The sequence below is a fragment of the Canis lupus genome, chromosome 15 (genome assembly GCF_048164855.1).
Source record: "Canis lupus baileyi chromosome 15, mCanLup2.hap1, whole genome shotgun sequence".
Lineage (NCBI taxonomy): Eukaryota > Metazoa > Chordata > Mammalia > Carnivora > Canidae > Canis > Canis lupus.
In genome coordinates this window covers 46,196,128-46,223,709 of record NC_132852.1, presented here as the reverse complement: position 1 = coordinate 46,223,709, position 27,582 = coordinate 46,196,128, and the positions used below count along the sequence as shown (strand labels likewise).

General features: G+C 41.7%; 1 protein-coding gene across 11 annotated transcripts in view; it reads right to left on the bottom strand.

Annotated features, from left to right (window-relative positions):
- PRKAG2 (protein kinase AMP-activated non-catalytic subunit gamma 2) overlaps positions 1-27,582 on the bottom strand; it is a 265,070-nt gene that overhangs the window by 3,543 nt on the left and 233,945 nt on the right. For all 11 annotated transcript variants that reach the window (XM_072776912.1, XM_072776910.1, XM_072776911.1 and 8 more), the window contains 9 exons: positions 24,056-24,137; positions 22,927-22,985; positions 14,068-14,113; positions 12,511-12,565; positions 11,462-11,588; positions 8,339-8,504; positions 7,960-7,997; positions 6,310-6,456; positions 2,615-2,708 (listed from right to left, as the gene is read on the bottom strand). In XM_072776912.1, coding sequence (XP_072633013.1) covers positions 2,615-2,708; positions 6,310-6,456; positions 7,960-7,997; positions 8,339-8,504; positions 11,462-11,588; positions 12,511-12,565; positions 14,068-14,113; positions 22,927-22,985; positions 24,056-24,137 — 814 coding nt within the window. The remainder of the gene's footprint in view (positions 1-2,614; positions 2,709-6,309; positions 6,457-7,959; positions 7,998-8,338; positions 8,505-11,461; positions 11,589-12,510; positions 12,566-14,067; positions 14,114-22,926; positions 22,986-24,055; positions 24,138-27,582) is intronic.

The following is a 27,582-nucleotide window of genomic DNA, read 5'->3' as shown; positions in this document are numbered from 1 at the left end:
CGTGTGTGCATATACTTAGGTTCGTTTGGACAGCCTAAGTTCTTCCAGCAGCTACTTCTAAAGAAACTCTTATTACAGCAACTCAGTATCCTTAACGGAAGACCGTGGCCATCAGCTGTGGAAAAGAATAACCTCTGGTGGTATCTTTTATTCGTGTAAAGATGGACACTTTCTAAAAGTGCTTCTTACCAATTAGTCTGTAAACACCCACCCAGCAGTGCAGCTCCCCAAGGGTGCGGTGCCTTGTCGTGCACAAACGGATCCATGCCTGGTTTTGGTTTCAACTCAGAGCACCTCAGGAGGGATGCAGGGCCTGTGGCAGCCTGCTTTCTCCATAGCTGCATGGGCAGGGGCTACACGAGGTGAGTAGCTTGCCCACACTCAGGTAGCTCTGAGGGCATGAGGGAGTCAGGTGAACCGGGCTGGACTCCTCGCCTGATGCTTACCCAGCACCGTCTCTCATGTGTGTGAACGTCTGAAGGAGCTGATCTGAGTTCCGGGAGAGTTCTGCTCCAAATGTTCACTCATAACGCAGTTATTAGGAACACAGAGCATATTCCCAAATAGTGTTCTACACACTATGTTGTAGAGAATTCTAATTCAACTATCTTTAGAACATTATTTCTATGGTAACGCACATTTCAAATTCCGGCTGTGGAACAGGGTTCCTCCCCACAGAGGAGTATTAGGGACTTGGAATTTTTAAAATATCAAATGTGGATGGAAATGTAAATGCATCCAGCCCAACATTCTCATTTTTTTTTAAATTAAAAAAACTTTTAAAAATTTAATTATCTGAGAGAGGAAGGGAGGTCATGAGCAGAGGAAAAGGGCAGAGGGAGAAGCAGACTCCTGCAAAGCAGGGAGCCCAATGCAGGACTCGATCCCACAACCCTGCAATCATGACTTGAGCCAAAGGCAGATGCCCATGGACTAAGCCAGCCACCACAGTGCCCTAATGAAAAAACTTAAAAAAAATTATTTTAAAGTAATCTCTATACCAGTGTGGGGCTTGAACTCACAAAGTTGAGATCAAGAGTCAGATGCTCCACTGATTGAGCCAGCCAAGGGTCCCAGCCAACATTCTCATTCTTATGGTCTGGGGCAGTAGGCATAAAGAGGATAAAGACCTTGACTTGTTTACTCTCGAGTTTGCAAAAAAGGAATCTTGGCCCCAAGACAAAGGAGGGCCGACATTCACCCTGATGCTGCTGGGCCAACATGTGCCTCGGCCGTGGCCTGCTGCCCAGGAAAGGGGTGTTTTCCTGAAGGTGCCAGGTTATGTGTGCCTGCAAGGAGTCTGCTCTTGAGGAGGCCTTTCCCCCTGTGCAGGAAGGAGCTGTGTAAGTTGTGAGCGTCATCACACTCCCTGGACTGGTCTTGCTCCTCTGCTCGCTATCATGTGTGTGAGGTCGAACAGAGCAATGGAGGTTCACGGTCAATGCTGTGGGGCACCCACAGAACAACTGTAAGGCTATCTGCTGCTTCTGTGAGGTGTTTGGGTTATTTCCAGTTTTAGGTTATTACAGATAAGGCTGTCAACAGCCTCACATTCATTTAGTCATTTTATCCCTATTTCATGATTATGAAGATTATTTTGAGTTTCGGTTTCCCTACCACCTGAGATTGAAAAGGACTGTACACGGCCCCATCTCCAGAGTTTCCAATTCCATGGACAACCTCCAGGTGCTGCTGGGCTACTGGACTTACGTCCTTGGTGCTCTCATGTGGCAGCTGTGATGTTTCTTGCTGGTGGCAGGGATTCAAGATGAGCATAGACTGAAACCTAGTCTTGGCCAGTTTGATTTCCAAACTCAAGAAGAATTCTCTGGTACATGCACACTTTAGTGTTTGATGTATACTCCGGACTCTTAGAAGTGACTTGGTCTGCGGTCTTGGCACATCTTGGCCCAGGTCAGTGTGGCCCAAGGCTGGACTGCTTGTACTTAATGGGGGTGGAAAGGGGAGCAGCAGGGAGGAGAAAGAGAGGGCTGGTGGTTTTAGGACCTTTCAGCCCACCTGTCACTGTTAAACACGGCACACAGGAGATGCCAGCCCCTCGTTCCTGGAGCCCCCTCCTCCCCTGTCCACTGTGGCCTGAGTGCGTGCTCCAGGGTTGGTTTGGCAGATGATGAGAGTAGCCACCAATGCTGTTTTGTAGTTAATGTAATTTCCAATACAGTATTAATGGAAAAAAGTTTGGGTTTAGGTCTTTTGTTGTATATACTCAAAACACTAGTTTTTTTTTTTTTTTTTTTTAAAGGGTAGATGATGGTTTCAATAGTTAGCATCTGATGAATTTCCCTCCTAGGTTTTCCAGGTAGTAATCCTAAAAATCAAAACTAGAGATGTCTTAGCTTTTTCATGGAAAAGGTGACTCTGGCACAGAATCCGGAGGCTCCCAAGGGTACATTCTATAAACTTGTCTCTCTCACCCAACTAGAGCAGTGGAGCTACGAAGGACAACCATACGGCAAATGAACACAGTTTACAGAGGAATGCACATGAAGCCAAGATCTTATGTGGGCAGTGGGGAGCAGCTGCTAGTGGTCGCCTGCCCGTCCCCCTGCCCATCGGGCACCCTAAGGGGAGGGCCGGCAGTCGGCACACCTACCTGCAGGCGTGAGTATCAGGGCTTGCAGAATGTCTGACAGGGAGATAATACCCACAATGCTGTCTGCTTCATTCACTACCACCAGCCGATGGACCTGCAAACAAGAGAACAGGTCATATGTCAAAGTTTACAGAAGGTTCTAAGATGGATATTAGCAAAAATGTCTTTCACATACCATATCAGGGGATTACCATCCTGCAAATAAGAGACATTACCAGTGTACAGAACCGTGAAAAGTCTTAGGCTCTAAAGTCAAGATGCAATGCTGATTTTAACTACTTGTAGGAAAAATTAGCCAGCTGTGTCCTCCTGTTTTCAACTTTCAGAATATGAATATATGAATGATACAACTCAAAACACGAAGTACTAAGTAGCCATGATATTCTTAAACATAAGCTTTAAAATTTTTAAAGTATTTCAGTTTCTAATAACTATCAGATATGGATTTACATGGGAAAGATATCCAGAAGAGGTCATGGCTCTTCCTTTTTTTATAGTCTTTTCTCCATGAGGTTCTTATTTTAAAATGTTCCTATAGGTCAGACGATAAAGGAACTATAACAAAGTGAAACAGACTGTATTCACATCTCATTTTTTTTAAAAAAAGTGTTTTCGTGTGATTCTTTTTCCTTTTTTTATACATCTTTTTTTAAAAGATTTTATTTATTTACTCATGAGAAACACAGAGAGAAGGAGGGGGAGGGGGAGAGGGAGGGGGAGAGGGAGGGGGAGGAAGGAGGAGGGAGGGAGGGATGGATGGATGGGGAGAGAGGCAGGCAGAGAGAAGAGCAGGCTCCATACAGGGAGCGAGGTGGGACTCGATCCCTGGTCTCCAGGATCACGCCCTGGGCTGAAGGTGGTGCTAAACTGCTAAGCCACCAGGGTTGCCCCACATCTTACTTTCTACTGAGGTCTTTTATAAACGAATGGCCAACATTGTGAGGTATTTCTCTAATAAAAGCATCCTTAGCACACAGAAGGAGGGAGCAGGCGTGGAGCTTCTTTTCTGAGCTTTAGCAAGTAGGCAGCCCCGCCCCGCCCCCCAACACACACCATGGGGGGCACAGGAAGGAGATGGAAACGGAAGGAAATTCTGTTTTTAGATTTATCTCTGATACTGTGTTGGGGATGCTGTTTCATGTCCTAGCTTGCTTTGAGTTAAAAAAAAAATTACTTTGTTATCTTGCTCATGACAACATCATTTATAAAAGATTCCCTAGGGGCGCCTGGCTGGCTCAGAAGAGCATGCGATTCTTCATCTTGGTCCTGAGTTTGGGCCCCATGTTGAAAGTAGAGATTACTTAAATAAACTAAGTTTCTGGGGATCCCTGGGTGGCTCAGCGGTTTAGCGCCTGCCTTTGGCCTAGGGCGCGATCCTGGAGTCCCAGGATCGAGTCCCACGTCAGGCTCCCAGCATGGAGCCTGCTTCTCCCTCCTCCTGTGTCTCTGCCTCTCTCTCTCTCTCTCTCTCTCTCTGTCTATGATAAATAAATAAATAAATCTTTAAAAAAAAAAACTTTAAGTTTCTCTCAAAAATTTAGGGTCTTCAATATTCCTGTGATACAACACAATTATTTAACTATTATTTTAATTTATATTATATAGTTTATAAATCATAAATTAAAATAACGGCTTATATCTAGGTCAGAGAATGCTTTATAGTCTATATGTGACACACTTTGTTGCTGTTAACATTCAATAATGCTAATTAAATAACTCTTTTGAAGGTCAAGGGGCGGCCAACTCACCTGGAGAATTAATTCTACCAGGCAGAAATGATGACCAGAAATATTTTCTTGGCATTTGTTGCTGAGTCTAAACTAGCAAATATTCTTGGGTATCAAAAAGCTGGTGTGATATGTCATATAAATAAACCAAATCATCATTGATACTGAAAACCCTTTCCCCAACAACTGTATTTAAGCTAAAACTGGCCTTGGTCCACCAGCAAGGAGTCATCAGGTGGAAGAATTTATTTTAATGGGGAAAGAAGTCAAGAGGCATAATGAGAAAAGTGTTGAATTACAGCTTTATTTTTCTCAATGACCCATTTCCTTAGAAGTTTCTGTTGCTTGCCAGATGAACTGAAAGGACAAGCCAATTACTTCTTTTACCTGAGAATAATACATGCTCAAACAAGACAGCTGAGACCTGAGGAGCACTGCATTCTCCATGTTTTCCCCCTGAGCCAGAACTCTGCCACCTAGAAACGGCTACTGTTATTACTGTGCTGTGGGTTCTTATAGACTCTTTTACTTATATAGATGCATGTAAATGAATAGAATTTTTTTTTAATTTTTATTTATTTATGATAGTCACACACAGAGAGAGAGAGGCAGAGACACAGGCAGAGGGAGAAGCAGGCTCCATGCACCAGGAGCCCGATGTGGGATTTGATCCCGGGTCTCCAGGATCGCGCCCTGGGCCAAAGGCAGGCGCTAAACCGCTGCGCCACCCAGGGATCCCAATAGAATTATATTATATGTAGTAATTGGCTTTTTCTCTTAATACATTGATGTTTTTTCTGTATCAACCAAAAACTCTTCTACATTGTTATGTAGGGATTCCATTATACGGATGTCTATTGTCCTTATGAATAATTAGGATCATTACCTATGATCTTCCAAAGGCACATAATTCTAAGGACCTTACTAAAAAGTTAAGATGTATTCCTAAGTCAATTAAAACTCTTTGGAAAACTAGAATGCTGGATATTAAATTCAAGTAGAAAAAGGAAAGAGTTCATATGGAGGTGCTAGTGAAATAGGTTTCAAAAGCCACGACAGTGGTAAGGGGGGGTAGGGGGCTCCCCTCAGGTGAGTACAGGGTAAGGTGGAAGTCTTCAACACTCAATGACAACAACATGGCTGTGTTTCTGTTTGATGGCTCCCACAATGGAGACTGTGTTCTGATGCCACCCCCTACATATGTCATGTTAAGATCGCCCGTTGTGAGCCTAAGAAATTATTAGGGACTTTTCTTCTTGGACTGCATTCTCATGTTTATAAATAAAAAGTACCAGAGCAGACGTGCCATTATGAATAGATCCTGCCTACTAGGGGATTGTTCCAGAAAGAACATGATTGCATCCTCCAAGTCCTAGAGCGTGATAAACAGGAAAACATTCCTATCCCTGTCTAATAGGAAAGGAAAGAAATGATTTGGGGGGATGGTTATCCTGAGTTAGTTGTGTTACCCAAAGTACATCCCCAAATCCTACATGCAGTAAGGTACGAGGGCACCTTAGTGCTGAGGGTCAGGAGGTGGTTATTAGACCACCTACTATTATTTAAATCAGGAGACAGGGAAAATTAACTTAAAAAGATCATAAGACATTTTATCATTCACTTTGTTAAAACTATATAATCACACATTTTTAATTTTAAATTCATAAATACCCTAATGAAACTCAAAGCTCTTGGGACATTTGTTTTCCTACTTATGTATTTTTAAATCATGAAAGTCTCTTACTTATTAGTTCAATTCAATGACCATTTCCAGGCCTACAGTTCAAGTGACATGCTAGTTCTGGAGAGGGAAGGCACAATATCCGACTGACTCACCACTGCTTCACCTGCTTTCCTGCGATTCCCAGTCCCAGTCCCACAGCATCACTGCCAGTGAGTACCTGGTGTGGAGGCTGGGGCAGGGATGCGGGGGAGGGAGGAAGGGAGGAGTGTGGCCAGCTGCCTCACCTCAGCCCGCACTATTCTGTCCACGATGGTCTCCAGGATTTCCAGCTTACTGCACTTCACAACACCCTCGAAATACTGTGAACGGTGCTGGAGGGCCTGGGTCACTGTGATATCTAGGTTATTGTAGGTTTTTTCAGCAGCAAGGTTCTGTAATAAAGTAACAATGAATTATGTCCTTTTATTTCCATTTACATTAATAACCAAAATCAGTTAAGTTTAAAGGGACCTGATCTTTAAAAACATTAATGTTCATCTTATGTCAGTTTAGATACAGGTTAGAACATGCCGCTGGTGTTATTTCATCATTAATAACTACAGCTTATGACAGATGAGGTATACCTTTGTTGTGGAGCAACCTTGATACATAGTGTCTATGTATCAAGGTTGATACACTACCCCACCCAAGGCTCTATAGCCTGAGCGAATCAAGTCTTTGGAGAGGTGGACTAACATTTGCAAAGGATAAGAAGCGCCCTACGGTGCCGGCAACGAGGGGCTTTCCCTGTGAGCCCAGGGAGCAGGGTTTCCTCAGGATCAGACATCATGGAGGAAGGGCAGGCCAGACGGGCCCCAGATGCACATGGCTTTAACCTCAGAGGGTCCTACTCAACCAGATTCCACTTAGTCTATTTTTTGATGTCTGTTATTGTTAAGCAGAATAAATGAAACAAAAGGGTTTGAGACAGCTGGCTGAAAAGAAATATTTACCGCTGGGATCCAACATTAGGTCAAAAAATGATGAGCACAGTTGGGCCTATCAGAGTTTCAGTTCCCTTTCTTAGAAATACCATAAAACTCTAAGGAAGTGCATTTATTTTTTTTAAAAGATTTTACTTGACAGAACACAAACAGGGGAAACTGCCAGGCAGAGAGAGAAGCAGACTCCTTGCTGAGCAGGGAGCTTGATACAGGCCTCGATCCAGGACCCTGGGATCATGACCTGAGCCGAAGGCAAACGTTCCACCGACTGAGTCACCTAGGTGCCCCTAAGGAAGTGCATTTAAAATGAATGAGGAAAAGCAAGCATCCAGTGGAAAGATGTAGCACTACCTCTAGTAGATTTACATCAGGGATTAAAATGTAGGACTTTTGGGGCACCTGGGTGACTCAGGTGGTTAAGGATCTACCTTCAGCTCAGGTTATGATCCCAGGGTCCTGGGATTGAGCTCCCTGCGCAGTGGGGAGTCTGCTTCTCCCTCTCCCTCTGCCACTCTCTGCTCATTCATGTGCTCTAATAAATCAAATCTTTAAAAAAAAAAAAATATATATATAAAAAAAACAGGACTTTAAGTTTCAATACTTTTGCTTTCTTCTTTAGAATAGTGCTTCCCAATCAGCAAACAATGGGATCTATCTAGCAAGGGATTCCCGAAATCATGTGTGCACCAAGCACTTGCCTGTTGGCAGAATTAACATTTCATACACAGAAATAGGGCAATTTAAGATACTTACACATGCTGCAGTGATGGATAAACTACACATGAACTGAAAAGATGACTATATAATGCTAATATATTATTTACTGCTAAGCCTAGTGAACGCTAAGTACAATGAGTATGGGCAGTCTATGGAATCTGATCCGCACATCCAGAAAAGCTATGTTTTAAATACATTCTAGATGACAGGTGTGACAAAATTAAAAATACTTACAATTACATCAAATTTGGAATAAATATCTACAACTTTTCCTAAAAATGAAAACATATGTTAGAAAAATATCTTGGAAACAAAAAATAACATTTAAAATCCATCTCAACCAGACACTAGCAATTAACAACCTTGCTAAATAACAAATTTGTCTAAATAAACATGAAATCACATCCTAATGGAAAATGTGAAGATAAGCCAGTTTAGAGTTCTCATTAACCTGAATGTTCCTTGGTGCTGACTTGATCCGCCATATCCAAATTATCATCCCCAACCCCTGCCCACCACCCGCCCGATCTGATCAGTTGACCACTTAACAATAGGTCTGCCCCCAGAAGACAAAGCATGGTCTCTGTTGCCCTCGTGTGACCAAACCCCCTACCTGACTCATCCACCACAGGCAAGGCCGACACTCGTCTTTCTACAAAGACGTTCAAGGCTTTAATGATGGGAGTGTCTGGGTGGATAAAGGCGATGTTGTGGTAGGTCCCAATTCCAAGGGCATCCAGGTTCTGCTTCATGAAGGCAGGCTTTGGCATATCAGACATCTAAACAGGAAGATAAATACAAGTGCTCTAGAGCCCAGACAGACCTTTATAATGTTCACACGTCCACACTTGGACGAAAAACTATGTATAACACATTATAAGTTAGTGTTCTCTACCAATCTACCCAGATGGCTGAATTAACATGGAAATGTTACATATAAAAATCGTAGTTCTTGTTCAAATCGGCTGATAGGTCTAAACTTATATTTAACTACTTAGTAAAATAGTGTAGAGCACGCACATTGTGATGTTCCCTTCTCTTTCACTCACTGAAAATGTGGAAAGAAGAGGGAAGAAGAGGTCTCTTTGGAAATTAAGACCCATAGCCACCAAGAATCCTTTACTCTTATGTCCTGCCGTCAGCACTAAATACATTTGTGAAGAACCCCTACAGTTCCAAACCCAGAGCGTTTGGTGGGAGCAGTCTGTGCTGCGGCTAAGTTAGTCCTCACCCCGTCCCACCCTACTCCTGCATTCTCCTCTGGAGGACTTCAGCTTGTGATTACTAGGAGCAAGGAACAAGCCAGCTGAACAGAATTGAAAGAACCTTTGAAAGTTCACTTTTCTTTTCATGGGCTGTTTTAGAGGAGGAGGGAGAAGTCAGAAGAGAGAAGTCTAGGGTCACGTTTGACTAAAACAAAATAAGGTCTACGGTTTCAAAAATCCACCTTGTATAAAGGGTATGGTTGGTTCCGTCCTCCTGGTGTACCTTATAATTATCAGGAAAAGATGAACAATTAGAAGAAACAAAATGTTCAAGTCAAAGAGTTCATCAATATTCAAATCATGAGAATCCTAGAAATTTAGAGAAAAAAAGAAAGACCTATTAGGTCATCTAGCCCATCGTGATGCAGGATAACCCCTGTTCCATTCCACGCTTAGGCTAACTGTCAAATGTCTCCAAGGCTAAGGCCACTTTTTCTCAGAAAATGATCTCAATTCAGAAAAAAAAAAAAAAATCAGGGTCTGAAATTTATATAAAATTCTGTATTTTCATCTGAAAACCTCTAATGGAATATTCTAAGAGCAGGATTTAATTACCATATTGGCCCAAATATAAGGCAGTATTGCAGAGGCATCCTCCTCTACTCTCCCCAAGGCCTGCCTCCTGCGGGGACTTCTGGTCTGCGGCATTGTGGCCATGAATACGGGCTGGACTGGACCTCGTGGCATCTGGGAGACCTGGGGTGGGTTTAACCCCTGGGGCCTGAGCTACATCACAGCCCGCTGGCAAGGGCCTCCCTGCTGGCAAGGCTGCAGTGGGGAGGGAGGCCGCCGCTCAGAAACTGCTCTGCCACTTGCCAGTGGTGACCCAAAAAGTCACTTCACCACCTATTAAATGGGATTAATAAAAATACCTACCTGGGGAGGCAGAGGTGTGGATTAGCTGTGTCTGGTGAAGCGCTCAGGAGAGTAGCTGACACGTCATCAATGCTTGTATATAGCTCTCATGATTAACGTTATCTTAACGTGATTCCTCTGAGGAGTAGAGGGGCTGACAGCCTGACACATGTAGGCCTTGCCCTGGGTCCCACTCAGCCTTGATGCTGAGGCGGCTCCGCAAGCAGAGGTGATGTCTGAGCCACAATCTTCATACGCCCCTAATTGTCCCACCATCTCTATACTACGTGTTTTGGTAAATTTCCTACCTTCTTTCTTGGCATTTATTTAACCATGAAGAGAGTTAGTTTTACATGTAAACTACTAAAATGTAGAAGTGGCTTGATGGACGAGGGATTTCTCCTTATTACTGAACCCTCTGTGCTTCTGCCTGGCAAAATTGAGGCAGGGCTCCAGGAGAAGGAGCACTGACTCCTTTGTATCACACTAGAAATGCTCTTTTACTTCCTTAATGGAAGGATATGGGGAAGCTAATGTGATGTAGATTTTTAATATCTATTAAGTTCTTTGACTTCACGGGGCGCCTGGGTGGCTCAGTAGATTAAGCATCTGACCCTGTGATTTCCACTCAGGTCATGATCTCAGGGTTGTGAGATCAAGCCCCCTGGTGGCCCTCTGCACTCAGCGTGGAGTCTGCTTAAAAGTCTCTCTCTGTCCTCTTTTCTCTCTAAAATAAATAAAATCTCCCATCCAAGTACTAACCAGGCCCAACCCTGCTTAGCTTCCAAGATCAGATGAGATTGGGCGTATTCAGGGTGGTATGGCCGTAGACAAAATAAATAAAATCTTAAAAAAAAAAAAAATGACTTCATGTCATCTCTTCTGAACCATGAATGATGCCTCCTACTGGTCCTAGCTAACCAACTACTTCTAGCCTCAAATTCACTGCATATAATCTAAATGAAAAAAAATTAAAGCCCTCTTGTAAATACTCTGGTCCTTCTGAGCCTCTTAAATATTGACCAAAGCGGTCAATATTATGATTAAGAAGACATCTCATTCCAAATGCAGTTGAGAAAAACCTATAGATAATAAAGCCTGAATTTGGACCAACATGGTACTCTCTTGCCAAAATTGTATTTGCTTTGTGTTTTTCTGTCACTGCAATTTACAGTAAGATAATCCCAGGGACAGTATTTTTCAAATGTTTCCAAAACCATGAAACCAATAAAGCATCATAAGGCAATTTGCTATAAATATTGGCTCAATTTATCTCACATAGCAGTTTCTTAATTAGAATGACTTGTATATTGCTTTACTGCCCTCATATTTTAGGCGATAAAATATTCTAACTTAAATAGAGAATTCCAAATGTTTTTATTATTTTGATACTTGCCCCGAAAAGCAATTGCTTTTTAATTGGAATCAACTTGGAGGATGTACAATTTAAATAGTAGTAAGTTGAGAAACTGCAGCTGAGAAATGGAGACCTCCTAACAATCCCAATTCCAAAATTAACAACGTCTCCTACTGAGGGTGACAGGAGCCAATTTACTTGAAGTAAATTAGTTAAAGTAGATGCAGCTACGTCTTTAGAAACACTAAAATCTACTTACAAAAAGCTGGAGGAACTTGAGGATTCTTTTGTGGGTAAGTATATAAAGTGCATTCCCACTGATAGGGTCAATAACTGGCAATCTGTGGATTTTATTTTTGATCAACGAGTATACAGCATCGAAGAGGCTGTGGGAAAAGCCATCAAAGTTGTTAGGAGGCTTTAAAGAAAGATGTAAAATTCTGGACCACCCCTGCTTTAGAAGCATTTTCAGTGTTTTCACATCAGAGCAACAAAAGGTTGACTGGACTTAAAGCAGTGTTCTGGAAAAGTTTTAAATTGGGTATCTCAGTAAATGTTTTGATTTTCCAGTCTGAGTTAATTCCAGATATGAGCACAAGCTACAGATCTCTAAGAGTGTGGTTTCCAACAGTACTGAACACTGCTGTCTAAGACACGGCAGGGCTGAACCCCTAGGGCCACTAAGGGAGGCCCAGGTGACAGGGAGCTTGGCCTAGGCCCCAAAGGAGCGGATGGGCTGCTCTGGCCTCTCCTGGGGCTGCCAACCAGCAGGCTGGTGGGTTTATCTGTTTTGTTTTGTTTTTTTAGGACTTGGAAATAAACTAATAAAATTCAGTATTCTACTTTTGCTTGCTAGTGCTTAGAGTTTGGAGAATATTTTCATACACTGTGGAAATGTATCAGAGCCTGGAAGGCCTGGGTCACCTGTCACATGCTGGGGCACACGTTCTCCCGACTACCTCTGGACCAACGTCTAGCTGAGGCAGACAGTCAACCCCTGGGGGAGCTGCTGTAATGTGCGTTCCTGGGCATGACCCTCCAGAGGCCATGTGGCAGGGGAAACCCAGCAATGGGCAGTATTATTAACAAGTTCCCCTGATGGTCTGTGTGGCAGTATGACCACTTTCCCAGCCTGTTATCGATCCCTGGGACAAACAATGGCTGATTGCTATTGTCTCTAAATTTACTGAATTTAATATTTGGAATTACGGAGGCTGTCCCCTATGTAGATTTAAAAAAAAATCTATTGATCACAGAAACAAGAATCTGAAAGAATGTTTTCAAAGGAGAAAAACTTTACAAGTTTACCTTGCGTCTGGAGATATATTCACTAAAGGCTTAAATGTTTCTTGTAAATAAAGCTCTGTTTTTATAGAAAGAAAATATGCAATTAGTAACACATTTGCTGTCTGTAATTATTACACACATAAGGAATATTAAAATATTCTTCATTTTACAGAAAACTGTTAGAAGAATTAAAAACCAAAATCAAATCTAATTTACTGAATGCTACTGTATAAATCATACTTAGGATTATTTTAAACAACTTGTTAACTGTTTTCAGGATGCTGCCATCATGTAAAAGTTAAGTATTTCAAAACAGTATTACAATAGATGTAAAAATGACAAAGACAAGCAATTGGGTGTAAAAAGCAGTGCCAGGGGATCCCTGGGTGGCTCAGCAGTTTAGCGCCTGCCTTCGGACCAGGGCATGATCCTGGAGACCCGGGATCCAGTCCCACATCGGGCTCCCTGCATGGAGCCTGCTTCTCCCTCTGCCTGTGTCTCTGCCTCTCTGTGTCTCTCATGAATAAATAAATAAAATCTTAAAAAAAAAAAAAAAAAAAAGCAGTGCCAGCAGAGGTCACTAGAAGGCTACCAAAGGACTATCACCCTCCAGAGACTAAGCACTCACGAAAGCCTTTAAAACTAATTTTCATAGGTTAGAACACTCCTAAAACTTTTGTTCTAAGTTTTATTTTACCAAACTAATGCTCAAATCTGTATCCTGAGGACCTCAGTAGTCTTTACAAATTATCTTGCTAAAGATCCACTGTAATTAATTTGCCTTGTTGAGGTTTCTATACAGAAAGCACTCGAGAATATCTTGATATTAGCATTATTACTACCGAATACCATATAATATCAAACTATAAATATACTTCAATCTTGGTCTAACATTACTGATACAGTAGAGTTTGATAAGAAGTATCTCTCTTGGTATTAAGTTGTATATTCATAACAGGCCATGCTAAGATATGGATCTCGTATTGTTGGACTTTGGTTTGACTTGATAAAGCCTTTATAAATCATATCTGTCACTCAATGGAACTTACAGGTTAAAGGGAATTAAAAGAGCCCCTTGCCCCTTAAGAGAGTTCTAATGGATGTTCAGATTTTGCAGGTGGCTAGTCATAAAGGTTGCTTATCATTGTAGGCGGATTTTCAATTTTTAATGAACATTTTTCTGTCTACAAGTCCTTCCGTTTCTATCCAGGCTTTTCTCTGAGCCGTCTACATAAGCCCTCCTCAAGGTCCGTATAGAGACGTGTGTGCAGGCCGGAAGTCCTCATTCAGAAGTGAGCGGTGGCTTGGCGGGGGCCCAAGGCAGGTTGACCCTATCCTTACATCCCAGTCTCATATATGGACTTGCTGCAGGTTCTCCAGAAATGTCCATTAAACAGAATGGATCGTTATTTACAATACTATGGTACACTATTGAGATTAAAATAGAAACGAATGTGTTAACTATATAGCTTATTAAGCAGAGAGAGAAGGATCTGTGATGTTAAAACATATTTTACATGCTAAGCAGAACATTTTTTCCCTGATATTAAAAGATTTTTAACACCTGATTGTGCTTACCCCTCCATGTTTCAATCTTATGTTCTTCTAATTCATAAATCTGTACCTGCAAATAAGAAAAATTCTTATTTACAAATGTTAACATATATAACAAAATAATTACTTCATAACTACTGCAGAGTTCCATAATTCAGCTGGTGGAAACAAAGATAATTCAGAAATACTGGAAATATAAAATGCTTTACATTTCGTTGAAGATAAATTATTTCTAAATTTAAAACATAATTAAGGGTGCCTGGCTGCCTCAGTCAATGGAGTGTACGACTCTTGATCTTAGGGTTGCAAGTTCGAGCTTCATGCTGAGTGTAGAGATTACGTAAAAAATAAAAAATCAGCGCACCTGGGTGGCTCAGTCAGTTAAAGCGTCTGCCTTCAGCTCAGGTCATGATCTCAGGGTCCTGGGATTGAGCCCTGCATCGGGCTTCCTGCTCAGAGGGGAACCTCCTCTCTATCCTGCTCCCTCTGCTTGTGCACTCTTTTTCTCTGTCACATAAATAAGACCTTAAAATTTTTTAAAAAATCTTTAAATTAAAAAAAAACCTAATACAAAAACTTCTGATACGCTATTTTTTATTTTATTTTATTTTTAAAAAGATGTTATTTATTCATGAGAGACAGAGAGAGAGAGAGAGAGAGAGGGAGAGAGGCAGGCAAAGACACAGGCAGAGGGAGAAGCAGGCTCCATGCAAGGACCCCGACGTGGGACTCGATCCCAGGTCTCCAGGATTAGGCCCTGGACTAAAGGCGGCACTAAACCGCTGAGCCACCCGGGCTGCCCGAGTTTATTTATTTTTTTTAATGATTGTATTGATTTATTCATGAGAGACACACAGAGAGAGGCACAGACACAGGCAGAGGGAGAAGCAGGCTCCATGCGGGTAGCCTGATGCGGGACTTGATCTCAGGACCCTGGGATCACGCTCTGAGCTGAAGGAAGATGCTCAACCACTGAGTCACCCAGGTACCCCTACACTTGAGTTTAGTTTTTATTTATTTATTTATTTATTTATTTATTTATTTATTTATTTATTTATTTCACACTTAAGTTTTAAAACACATATGGAGACATAGATTCATTCCTTCTTTTTTAAGGATACAGAAAATTTTCAGCATCTCTAGTTTAAAAAGGACAAATGGTTAAATCATGCTAAAATTAAGTTGTTAGATCAATTTATGCCTGACTGTATCAACCCATTTCCCCAAGACAGAAAGGGCATAAAATACCTAGAGGGTTAATTGGCACAGTATAAGAAAAAGTCACTTTGGGGCTGTTCAGCTTTGTTTCAAATCAACACTAGCCTTATTACTTCTTAGTTGCTATTTTTGGCCAAATTATTTAAGCTCTCCCTCTGTTTCCCTTCCTAAACAACTGGCTAAATAGGCCCTCTGAAGCCAGCTTCTGTGAGCATCTCACAAGAGAGCAGGAAACAGAGTACTCATCAGAAGAGCGGTCCCCACCACACTGTGGTTCTCCACCTCGCCCCTCTGGAGCTTTCCTCTCCCAGCTCAGCCTTTCAAAAAATTACGCCCATATCAGCATTGTGTTGGGCCTAACAGGGATGCCTGTGATCAGAAAGCCTGGCCTCCTCTTAAAGCTTAAAATCCAGATGGCAGTAACATTAAGACAGTCCTATATAAAAAGGCCAGTGACAACTAAAGAAGAGTATGTACAGCTGACCCTTGAACAACATGTGGTTCAGGGTGCTGACCCTCGGGCAGTCAAAAATCCCCATGTAATGGGTAACTCCCCAAGAGTTAACTACTCTGAGCCTACTGTTGACTGGAAGCTTTCCTGATAACATAAATGGTCGATTAACATATATTGTGTATGCTGTGTGTGTTATATACTATATTCTCACGATAAAGGTAAGCTAGAGAAAGGATTAAGAAAGCCATAAGGAAGAGAAAATACATTTACAGTCCTGTATATTTTTATTTCTTTTCTTAAAAAAAGTTTTATTTGAGAGAGAGAGAGAGAGAGAGAGAAAACGCACAAGCAGGGGGAGGGTGAGAGGGAGATGGAGAAGCAGACTCCTCCCCGAGCAGAGAGCCAGATGTGGGGCTCAATCCCAGGACCCTGAGATCATGACCTGAGCCAAAGGCAGACAACCGACTAAGCCCCCCAGGCACCCCAACAGTATTTATTGACAAACATCCTGCCACACTGTTCAACAGGCAACTGTGTGAAGCCATCCTCTAGAAGGCTCTGTGCACAGGGACGCACAGAGATGAACACAGGGCAGGCACGGAAAACAAAGAGGCAGCACATTTCAGCCAGCCCCTGCGTGATGGATGGGCTTTACATAAAGCAGAAAAACTCGACTAAAAGGCACGGAATGCAAAGACTTGCTCCTGTTCGAGCCACAGTGAAGACACAGAGGGCTAGAGAGCAGGACGGATGGGGACATAGCCGCATGCTGCCCCAACCATGCAATGGCCGATGGCCAGCCTGGATGGGTTCAAGCAGCAGAATGGTGACAGTGAAGCTCAAAGAAGGTGGCTTTCACAGCACCAGAGCCAGATGGAAACCCGGGTCCTAGGTGGTCAGTGAGGTCTATAATGCTGAGCGGTAGGGGCACAGGGGCCATAGGAAGGAAGGACAAAAGGTTCAGAGATGAATTAACAGATTAAACAGATGAATTAAACAGCTGCCAGACCACACTGGCTTTGATGATAGGTGACGGAAGGATAATATGAACAGTGGAGAAGAAAGCCTCACCGAGGATAAGGGAAGATGGTGTTTGTTTTATTTCAAGTTCTGGGTAGTTCACATACTATGTAGCACTGGTTTCAGGAGTAGAATTCAGTGATTCATCACTTATATACAACACCCAGTGCTCATCCCAACAGGGGCCCTCCTTCATGCCCTCCCTCATCCAGCCCTCTCCCCAACCTCCCCTCTGGTAACCCTCAGTTTGTTCTCTAGAGTTAAGAGTCTCATGGTTTCTCTTGAGCGTGCGCTCTCACTCTTCTTTTTTTCTACCTTATGTTCATCTATTTGCTACCTTATGTTCATCTATTTCTTAAATTCTATATGTAAGTGAAATCATATGGTATTTGAGTTATTTCACTTAGCATAATACTCTCTAGCTCTTTCCATGTCATTGCAAATGGCAAGGTTTTGTTCTTCAAGCATGTGGTTTTTGACACGGTTTACAGGTAGCACCTCTAGGTCTGGACCTCACTTAGGAAGTTCTGAGATGATGGCAGTACTCAGCTGAGCAGAGGCTTCCCGGCTCTTTGCCTGCACAGCCCCACAGGCCTTGAGCTGCAGGCACCAGGGTGGTGCCATTCCACTAACATGAGCGTCTGTGTTTGGCCCTGGGATGATGGGAAGGGGGTGTCTGTATGACACAAAGATGAGTAAGACCCAGTCCCCACCTCAAAGAACTCAAAATCTAGCAATCTATACACTAACAATGAAGCAGAAGAAAGAGAAATCAATGAATCAATCCCATTTACAATTGCACCAAAAACCATAAACCATTTAGGAGTAAACCTAAACAAAGAGGTAAAGGATCTGTGTACTCTGAAAACTACAGAACACTTGTGAAAGAAATTGAAGAAGACACACACACACACAAATGGAAAAATGTTCCATGCTCATGGAATGAAGAACAAATATTGTTAAAATGTCTATATTACCCAAAGCAATCTACATGTTCAATGCAGTCCCTATCAAAATACCATCAACACTTTTTACAGAGCTGGAACGAACAATCCTAAAATTTGTACGGAACCACAAAAGACCCTGAATAGCCAAAGGAATGTGGGGGGGGGGGGGGGGGGGAAACAACCAAAACCTAAAGCTGGAGGCATCACAATTCCAGGCTTCAAGCTCTATTACAAAGCTGTAATCATCAAGACAGTATGGTACTGGCACAAAAACAGACACAGAGATCAATGGAACAGAATAGAGAACCAGAAATGGACCCTTAACTCTACGGTCAACTCATCTTTGACAAAGCAGGAAAGAATATCCAATGGAAAAAAAAGATAATCTCCTCAACAAGTGGTGTCAGGAAAATTGGGACAGCCACATGCAGAAGAATCAAATTGGACCACTTTCTTACATCATACACAAAAATAAATCAAAAGGGATGAAAGACCTATATGTGAGACAGGAATCCATCAAAATCCTAGAGAACACAGGCAACTTCTTACCAGACACATCTCCAGAGGCAAGGGAAACAAAAGCAAGAATGAATGACTGGGATTTCATCAAGATAAAAAGCTTCTGCACAGCAAAGGAAACAGTCAACAAAACCAAAAGGCAACCTACAGAATGGGAGGAGATATTTGCAAATGTCTTATCAGATACAGGGCTAGTTTCCAAAATCAATAAAGAACTTAACACCCAAAAAACAAAACCTCCAGTCAAGAAATGGGCAGAAGACATTTTTTCCAAAGACGACATACAAATGGCCAACAGACACTTGAAAAAAATGCTCCACATCACTTGATATTAGGGAAACACAAATCAAAACCACAATGAGGGCAGCCCGGGTGGCTCAGCGGTCCAGCGCCCCCTTCAGCTCAGGGCATGATCCTGGCGACCCAGGATCAAGTCCCACATCCGGCTCCCTGCATGGAGCCTGCTTCTCCCTCTGCCTGTGCCTCTGCTTCTCTCTCTTTCATGAATGAATAAATTTAAAAAATCTTTTTTTTTTTTTAAAAAGAAGAAAAACATAGCTTCTTAAAAAAAAAAACAACAAAAAACCAAAACTACAATGAGACACCACCTCACACCTGTCAGAATGGCTAAAATTAACAAGTCAGGAAATGACAGATGTTGGCGAGGATGCAGAGAAAGGGGAGCACTTGTGCACTGTTGGTGGTGATGCAGACTGGTGCAGCCACTCTGGAAAACAGTATGGAGGTTCCTCAAAAAGTTAAAAATAGAACTGCCCTACAATCTAGCAATTGTACTTCTAGGTATTTACCCCAAAGAATATAAACATAGTGACTTAAAGAGGCACGTGTACCCCAATGTTTAGAGCAGCGATGTCCAAAATAGCCAAAATATGGAAAGAGCCCAGATGTCTGTCGACAGATGAATAGATAAAGAAGATGTGGTATAGATACACAATGGAATATTAGCCATCAAAAATAATGAAATCTTGCCATTTGCAACGATGTGGATAGAACTAGAGAGTATAACACTAAGTGAAATAAGTCAAAGACAAGTATTATATGATTTTACTTATATGTAGAATTTAAGAAACAAAACAGATGAATATAGGGGAATAGAGGGAAAAATTAAGATAAAGACAAAGTGAGGCAAACCATAACATATTCTTAACTCTAGGGAACAAACTGAGGGTCGCTGGAGGGGGGAGCAGGAGAGTGGGCATGAAGGAGGGCATGTGAGGTAATGAGCATTGGGTGTTATACGCAACTGATGTATCACTAAATTCCACCCCGAAACTAATAGTACAGTGTATGTTAACTAAATTGAATTTAAATAAAGAATTTTTAAAAGTTCATTTCCGTTTTGTGGAAAATCAGCCATAGAAAACTTTACAAAGGCCCTACAAAATCTTTCAAGTGTAAGTTCCCAATCTCACTGAAAATTCAATAGGAATAAGGTTGAAAATAAGCCTGGAGATCACCCAAAGGAGAATTAGCAAGTGCAGAATCAATAACACTAAAGCCTGAAGATGAACGTGCTATCAGAGACTGGTGGGATGGTGTCAAGTAGCCTGATGCACACGTGACTCAAGTCCCAGAAAAGAAAGAATGAGATAGAAAAAATTTTTGAAGAAAGAGTAGTCAGAAACTTCCCAAGTTAGGTGAAAGACCAACTCAGAACATCATGGAAATGCAGCATCCCTGAAGCAGGACACATAGAAGGGAAACCAGATGTGACCTCTGGTGATCAAACCCAGAGTGAAAGAGACAGCTCTTGAACCAGAAAGAAATGGTGTATGATCCAGAGGAGGGAAGGATAAAAATTTCTATTCGCTTCTCATCCAAAGCACTGGGAGGCCAAAAGACAGTATTACATCTTCAAAGTGTTAAAAACAACTGTTAAGTCAGTTTTCATAAAATGGCAAAAGTGTTCTGCAGGCATAAAGATGAAATCATGACACTGTTGGATGAACAAGAGCTGTGACGGTTCATCCCTGTGTGACTGTGTGACATGGACAGGGGTTCCTGGGACCTTGAGCGCCAGTGGCGGCGCACCAGACAGTGGGGAGAGAGGTACCAGGAGCCTTGGCATAAAAAGCTATGGATGCCTTTTAACTCGTTTTGTTTAAAATGAAAATAAGGGCAGATGAAATAGAACTATATTTTATGTAAAAAGTTCAGTATTCACTCCAAATAGATTGTGTTAAGTTAAAGTCGACATGGAAATTCCACATTCCAACCAGAAAAGTTCAGTGCAGAGAGGTATGGGTAGTATCAATGGAGCTCAATTGGCTATGATGGAAGGGACAGGACTACAGTAACCTCCAGCTGCAAACAACTAGAAAATGGGAAAAAATATGTGCAACTATCTTCAGACCCTGGACAACAGGCAGGGCAGGACTGCCACTCCTAGGGAGAAGGCAAGCAAACAAACCAACCCCCCAATCACCACATCTCTCCCCAGGCTGGGCAGCTGACCCAGCCAGGGCACAACACTCCTGCTGAGTTAGGAAGACAGAAACCAAAGTCTGGGTGAGATGGAGCCAAGTGGAATTTGTGGGCAGAAAACCAGACAGGAGGAGCTATCTAGAAAAGAGAGAGAAGGCGGTGCGGAGATCTCCTTGAATTTTTGACTGAATACTAAGCTGGGTGTGTCCGGTGAAGGACACGAGGCCAGGCTAATACTCACACTGAAAGATGTTGCATCTTGACCAGACAGAATGGAAAGTCCTTGCTAAACCACCAGAAAATTCCATGGAGATCCCAGGAACAAGTGTTGGTGAGAATGTAGAGAAAAGGGGACCCTCATGCATGGTTGTGGGAATGTAAATTGGTGCAGCCACTGTGGGAAACAACAGACTTTCCTCAAAAAATTAAAAATATAGCTATCGTATTAGCCAGCAATTTCACTCTGGGTATTTTTGAAAAACAAAACAAAATTGCAAATACTAATTTGAAAAGATATATGTACCCCCATGCTCGCTGCAGCATGATTTACAATAGCCAAGATATGGAAGCAACCCAAGTGTCCATTGATTAGATGAACAAAGATGTCACACAAACACTGGAATATTAGTCATAAAACAAGAATGAAATCTTGCCATTTAAATGCAACAATGTGGACAGACATAGAGAGTATTATGCTAAGTGAAATAAGTCAAACAGAGAAAGACAATTATGTAATTTCACTTACATGTAGAATCTAAAGAACAAGTGAATAACAGAAATATAGATGCAAAGAACAACTGGTGGTCGCCAGAGGGGTGAAGGACAAGAGAAACAGGTGAAGAGGACTAAGAGGTATAGACTTCCAGTTATAACGTAAATAAATCATGGGAATATAGCCAATAAAATTGTAATAACTTTGTATGGTGACAGATGGTAACCAGACCTATCGTGCTAATCAGCTTGTGACATATAAAAATATTGACTCACTTTTGTACACCTGAAACTAATATAATATTGTATGTCAACTATAACTTAACGAAAAAAAGAAAAACTTGGGGCTGTATCTTTAGCCAACTACTTTTATAGAAATTTTGATTTAATTAACTACTGCTGAGATTTTTATTTTATTTTTTTAAGATTTGTTTTAGAGAGAGACCATGTGTGCAGAGGGAAAGAGTCTCAAGCAGACTCCCTACTGAGCTTGATCCCATGACCCTGAGATCAGGACCTGAGCCAGAACCAAGAGTCAAATGCTCAATGGACTGAGCCACCCAGGTGCCCCTTGCTGAGATTTTTAGTAGGGGTTTAGTTGCGTTTTATCAAAGTATATCCAGTTAATAATCATACTTGTGTTGATTTTGCTAGTTCAAAAGCAGACATATGACTATCATAAGAAAACCAATACTCCCCTGCATTTGGTAGTATTTAAGAAATCAGATATCTCGTATGAAATAAATATGGGATACTTACAAGATCTTTGGTAAAATTTAATTCTAAGAGTTCTGTTTTATTTTCTTATTTTATGGAGAAATTTAATAATTGGGCAGTATTAACCATTACACGTAAAAAAGAATATTAAAAGGTAAATGTCTTTTACCTTTCAGATACCCAAAATATACAATTCTGTCCTTGCCCATCCTTGCCAAAAAGGCAGAAACATAACACCCTCCCACCCCTAAACAAAAGCAATCAACTCCCCAAACCAACCAAAACCAAAACTCAAACAAGCTGTAAAATCACAAAAATCACAGCATTAGATAAAAGGCCATATGTGGTTCTCAAACTAAGCTCTTATGAAATAGCTGGACCAGAGAGTTCTCCCACTAAAGTCAGCCAGCAGCAATCTTTGTAACTGGCAGAAAAATATCAAAACTGAATTTCTCCAATTTTAAGTTTTACTTCTTTAACCATACATAGAGTCCATATAGTTCTTGTTTAAAAAAAAAAATCTAGGGGGGGGGGTCAGTGCATGAAGCTGCATGCAAATCGACAGGCCTGGGGTCATAAACTTGGTGGTATTTTCATCTCGAGAGAGGCCGTCAACAGCCACTGGGCCAGGGTGGTGTGAGGGGTTGCCTTCACCCATGGGCCCATGCAGTCACAATACTGCAACAAGCCCAGGCTGCTGCTAAAGATCATAAATTTAGTGACTGATTTACACTGAAGTGCCCTGCACATTATATATATTTGTAAAAATCAACTACCAGCACCACCACCCCTCTGCACATATACATAAATATATACAGCTCCAATGACTGTCATAGAGTTTCTGGCACTTACCATGGGTGATTTATAGTATCTATGTAGTATATTTATGAAATCTGTAATTGTTAGCATTCCTGGAACAAAGAATTATATGTTAAATATAAAACTGAAAAATTTCATATGATAAGCAAACCTGGAATAGTTTCCAGAAAACCTTCTAAAATATACTTTAAAAGTATATTACTTATATATTATTTAGGACTATTAGCCTGTTAATTATCTACAACAAACTAAGATAAATTTCGCTGAAATTAAACCTGACACTAAGTACAAAGGAATCAACCATAGTATCTGGTAATTCAATGTTAGAAAGCTTACTAATATAAAACATCACAAAAGACTTGCAGCTACGTGTAAATAATTTAAAATGCTTTAAAATAAGGTAAGGGAATTCCAAAAGCTTTAGACACATGACACTTCTGGGGGCACTGGATTGTTTCCTGAAAAGCACTCTACAAACCTTGGTTCTTTATTTACTTAGCGCCTATTTATTAAGTGCCTACTACGTGCCAGACGCCAGGACTACATAGATGAAGATAAGAAACTTGTCCTTGAGGAAACTGTCACCTAGAGTGGGAGGCAGACATAAACTGGTGATTTCAAAATAATGTGATGCACCCTGGGAGAGACAACATCACTGTCTGCTATGATCTGTGAGATGAGAAATGATGGAATTGAGGATATTTCTGATAGGAGAGCAATGATTTACCACAGGCATCCATCACATGTACATCACTTCATTTGCACCATCAGTAAGGTGTCTGCCAAAGAAGCGGGGATTGTCTTCAGGCACGGACACGTGAGCAAAAGAGGCCCAAAGTCAGGTGTCTGGGCACAGGGTCCCCTGCACACCCTGTTCCCTACGCTTGTGGGAACTGGCAAAGGCACGTAAGCTCCTTCAGGGAGCCAAAAGGGTACTGAATCAAAAGAAGCTGGAGAAATATGAAAAAGAAACTCAGTAGGAATATGTAAGTGTTTTGAATTTCCTGGTGACTCCCACCTTACCCAGGACGTAAAAGCCATAAAGTTCTTCAGCTTGGCAATATGTTTTCGAGGCTGGATTCCAAACCAGCACCAATTAGGATACCTTAGGCTTTCTTTCAGGTTCCCATTTCAGATTCCTCCCCAGGCCCACGATGCTTACCTACAAAACTTTGTTTCTTACTCTCCCACAGCGGCGCTGCTCGAACACCATTGGCTACTAAGGCAAAGAAGGCCTTTTTCACCTAAAGACAAACAGAAACAAAAACATAAAGTCCATTATGTCAGGGGGAAAATACCTTCAACTAAAATACCCAACCAGATCTTACCAATTATCTTCAATGTTTGAGCTTTTTAGTTTAAGAGGCTAAAGTAAACTGAATTTACTAACACTGGTAAAAATGCTTTTGTATTACATATATATATATATATGATTTTATATATTTCTTTGAGTGAGAGATCACGAACGGGGCGGGGTAGGGGCGGAGGGAGAAGCAGGCTCCCGTCTGGGCAGGGAGCCCAACGTGGGGCTGGACCCCAGGATCCTGGGATCATGACATGACCTGAGCCGAAGGCAGATACTTAACCAACTGAGACACCCAGGTGCCCGCTTTTGTATTATACATAAAGGCATATAAGGACTGGAAATTTTTTGAAACTGAAACAACACAATTAACTTCAAAGATTTTTATCTCTAGATTTTGTAGACATAGACTGGATATAATTAAAACCATATAAAAGAATTACACTTCAGTTTAATTTCTCCTATGTGTGGTTATTAGTTCATGTGAAAACGCTTAAGTTACACCAAGATGAGCTGAAATGATAATCTGTCTCTCCTATGTTCAATAACAAAACAAACAAGTGTCCTTTCTCACGCCTGGAGGCTGAGAAGAGGTTGAGAGATGTAACATACGTGCACTTTTGTATCATGTGGAGACAAACATGCAGCGTGTGCCTGTCGTGGGTCGGGCTCTGTTCAGGCTATGTGCAGGTGTGGGGTCTCTGTGAGCCACCGCGACAAACCCCCGCTCTGGGCGCCAGGTGTATGTGGTGTGTGGGGTGTGGTTGTTAAAAACCAGCAGCTCAGTGCTCAAGATAACTCTTTAAATACCCAGAGCAAACAGACACAGGAAGAATGTTGACCTTTATTAATACTGAAGAAATGAAGACTAAAGCAAGGTCAAAGTATCATTTAGAGCTACTAAATAGGCCGATATTGTTCAGTTACAGCATCTAATGCAGGTAAAGCCACTGGTGGCATTGGACATCATTAGGATATTTTCTGAGCCACAGCTTGTATCAAGAATCACAAATCATGTAGTCATCCTAAATTTTAGGAGTAGGAATCAAAGATGTTCAATGTGGCATTATCTCTAAGATTGAAATTGGAAATTGGAAAAATATATGCCCCCAACAAAAAATATATTAAATACTGGATTACCAATGGGAAAAAAGTATCCAATTGTAAAACCATATTAAAGTAAAAGAAAGAGGGTTTATGGCAGTAAGAAACACAGACTATAAAACTATACATTATAATTACATAAAATGTCTTTAAATGAAAAAGGTCAAAGAGAAGAAAAATTAAACTATATTAAGGAGCTGGGACAGTGACAGTGTTTCTTTGACAAAATTTCAGTGTGGTATAGTTTTCTTTTTAACAAGAAAGAAAAGGGTTCTTCTCTCTCCCCCTGTATTCCAAACCCCTGCTAACTTAAGAACAAAGAAATGAGAGAATTACAGGAACCCAGAGCTTCTTATGTTGCTTATGTAACTATGTGGCACCCAGGGATGGTGGGCCCATTTGGAAGGTCTGCTATTTCGACCTGAATGACACTTCGGGAAGCCTTGATTGTAATCCTAGAAGATATCATAAAAAGAATATGGGGGAGAAGTCACAGATAAACAGATTTTATTTTAATTAACTTATGATTTTATTTATTCATGAGAGAGGCAGAGACACAGATCCTCCATGGCACCCTAAGTGACCACAGCTGCCAAAAACCCATCCCAGAAGGTTGCAAGTCTGCCCAAGATGAAGTAACTAGAGAAGCTGGATAACACATACAGATCGCTGTTTGAGAGCCCAGTGTGCACCACAGGAGCAAGATTCGAGAAGCTACAATTCCCCAGAGAAGAGCGGCCTGTGACTCAAGCTCCACAGTCATTTTGGGATTTTTTTTGAATCATCTTCAAACGAGAATGTTAAGGCAAGGAGAATGTTAAGAATTTAACGTGAAGGCCAATCTCATTTAACGTGAAAAGCTCCATCACCTCTGCAAGAGAAGGTAAAACCGACGAACAGGAAGGAAAACACTTGAAAGTAAAAAACCTCCCGCTTCTTTTCAATGGGTGAGGGCCAGACCAACTAGACGCTTCCGTGGGCTCAGGGCCTTGACCCTCTCTGAGCCTCCGCGATTTAAGTTACAAAACAGGACTAACAGATAATGTTTTCCTCACAAGTGACGACGCAGACCAACTGGGCTTGAACGTGAGGATATTCAGCACAGTGCCAACACCAAGAACGAAAAGAACAAATGCTCTACTTTTGCACCCTAGAGCGATCCGACCAGAAGCCGATGGAGAAAGACTCACGGTTTTCATTTCACCCCCGGACACTGTTGACCGGTCCATACGTGGTGGAGGGAGTCCCGGTGCTGTGCTCCAAAGACCCAAGACAACACTTCGAGGTGGGCGACACCCACCCAGGGTGCCCTGCGCAGAGCCGGCTGCCCTCAGCATCACCAAGCCTTCCGACACCTGGCTTTCTCACACCACATGCGTGGAGCTGAAGTGCAATTTAAGACTCTCCTCAGAAAATTCTTCACAATTACAGAAGGCACAGGGTGTTACCAATTAACAGGATAAAAAGAAGGCTGGCACAATCGGGTTCCAATGTGCAGGACAGAGCTCTCCCCGTGGGGGCCGAGTACCTGTGAATACTTCAACTGGTATGCAATTTGCTCAAAGTGTTATCAGTTTTAAAATTTACTTTTTCATAGAATTTCCAAACAACTAAATGTGATAATTAGGAAAGTAAAAGATGGCAAATACAATTTTGATGTAGAAATGATTTTTTACAACAGTAAGCTCTAAGAGATTCTAACGCCTAACACCAAGTAGAACATTTGTGTTCCGAGAAAATGGGAATCGGGTTCCTCTCTGAGGCTTCACTGCTCTCTATATGGTTTTACCCCGATTTTCAGTAATTAAGTGGGGCTTTTAAAATTAATGCTGACGGACAGCTAAAGCTCTATAAAACTGTCCCAATTTGGCTTCTTATTGGATTTTTATACCAGAGCTTGTCCAGTGGATTTCACACTACCCGAGGCATCTCTCTTGTCCCTGGGAGCTGCGTGAGGGTGTCCAGCTTCCAAGGTGAGGGGTCCAAGACCTCCACTCTGACATGGTAAACTGGTTGATTTTTTTTTTTTTTTTTTGTGCTTCGATGTCATGAAATTCCTTCTCCTTCAAGTGAACTTACCTTCAATTCTACCTGTTAAAACTCAGCTGACCTTTACCTTCTAACTCCATAAGCAAACCTCCCCGTGTCACTGCGGTCAGAGTGGACCCTGCCTTCCCTCCTCTCACCACATCTCATTCGGCCTGTTACCTCGGCAGTTTCCCTTGTGTCTCCTTCGGCTTAAAAATGGCATAGTAAAAACATTTCTGACAACTCTTCCCCTT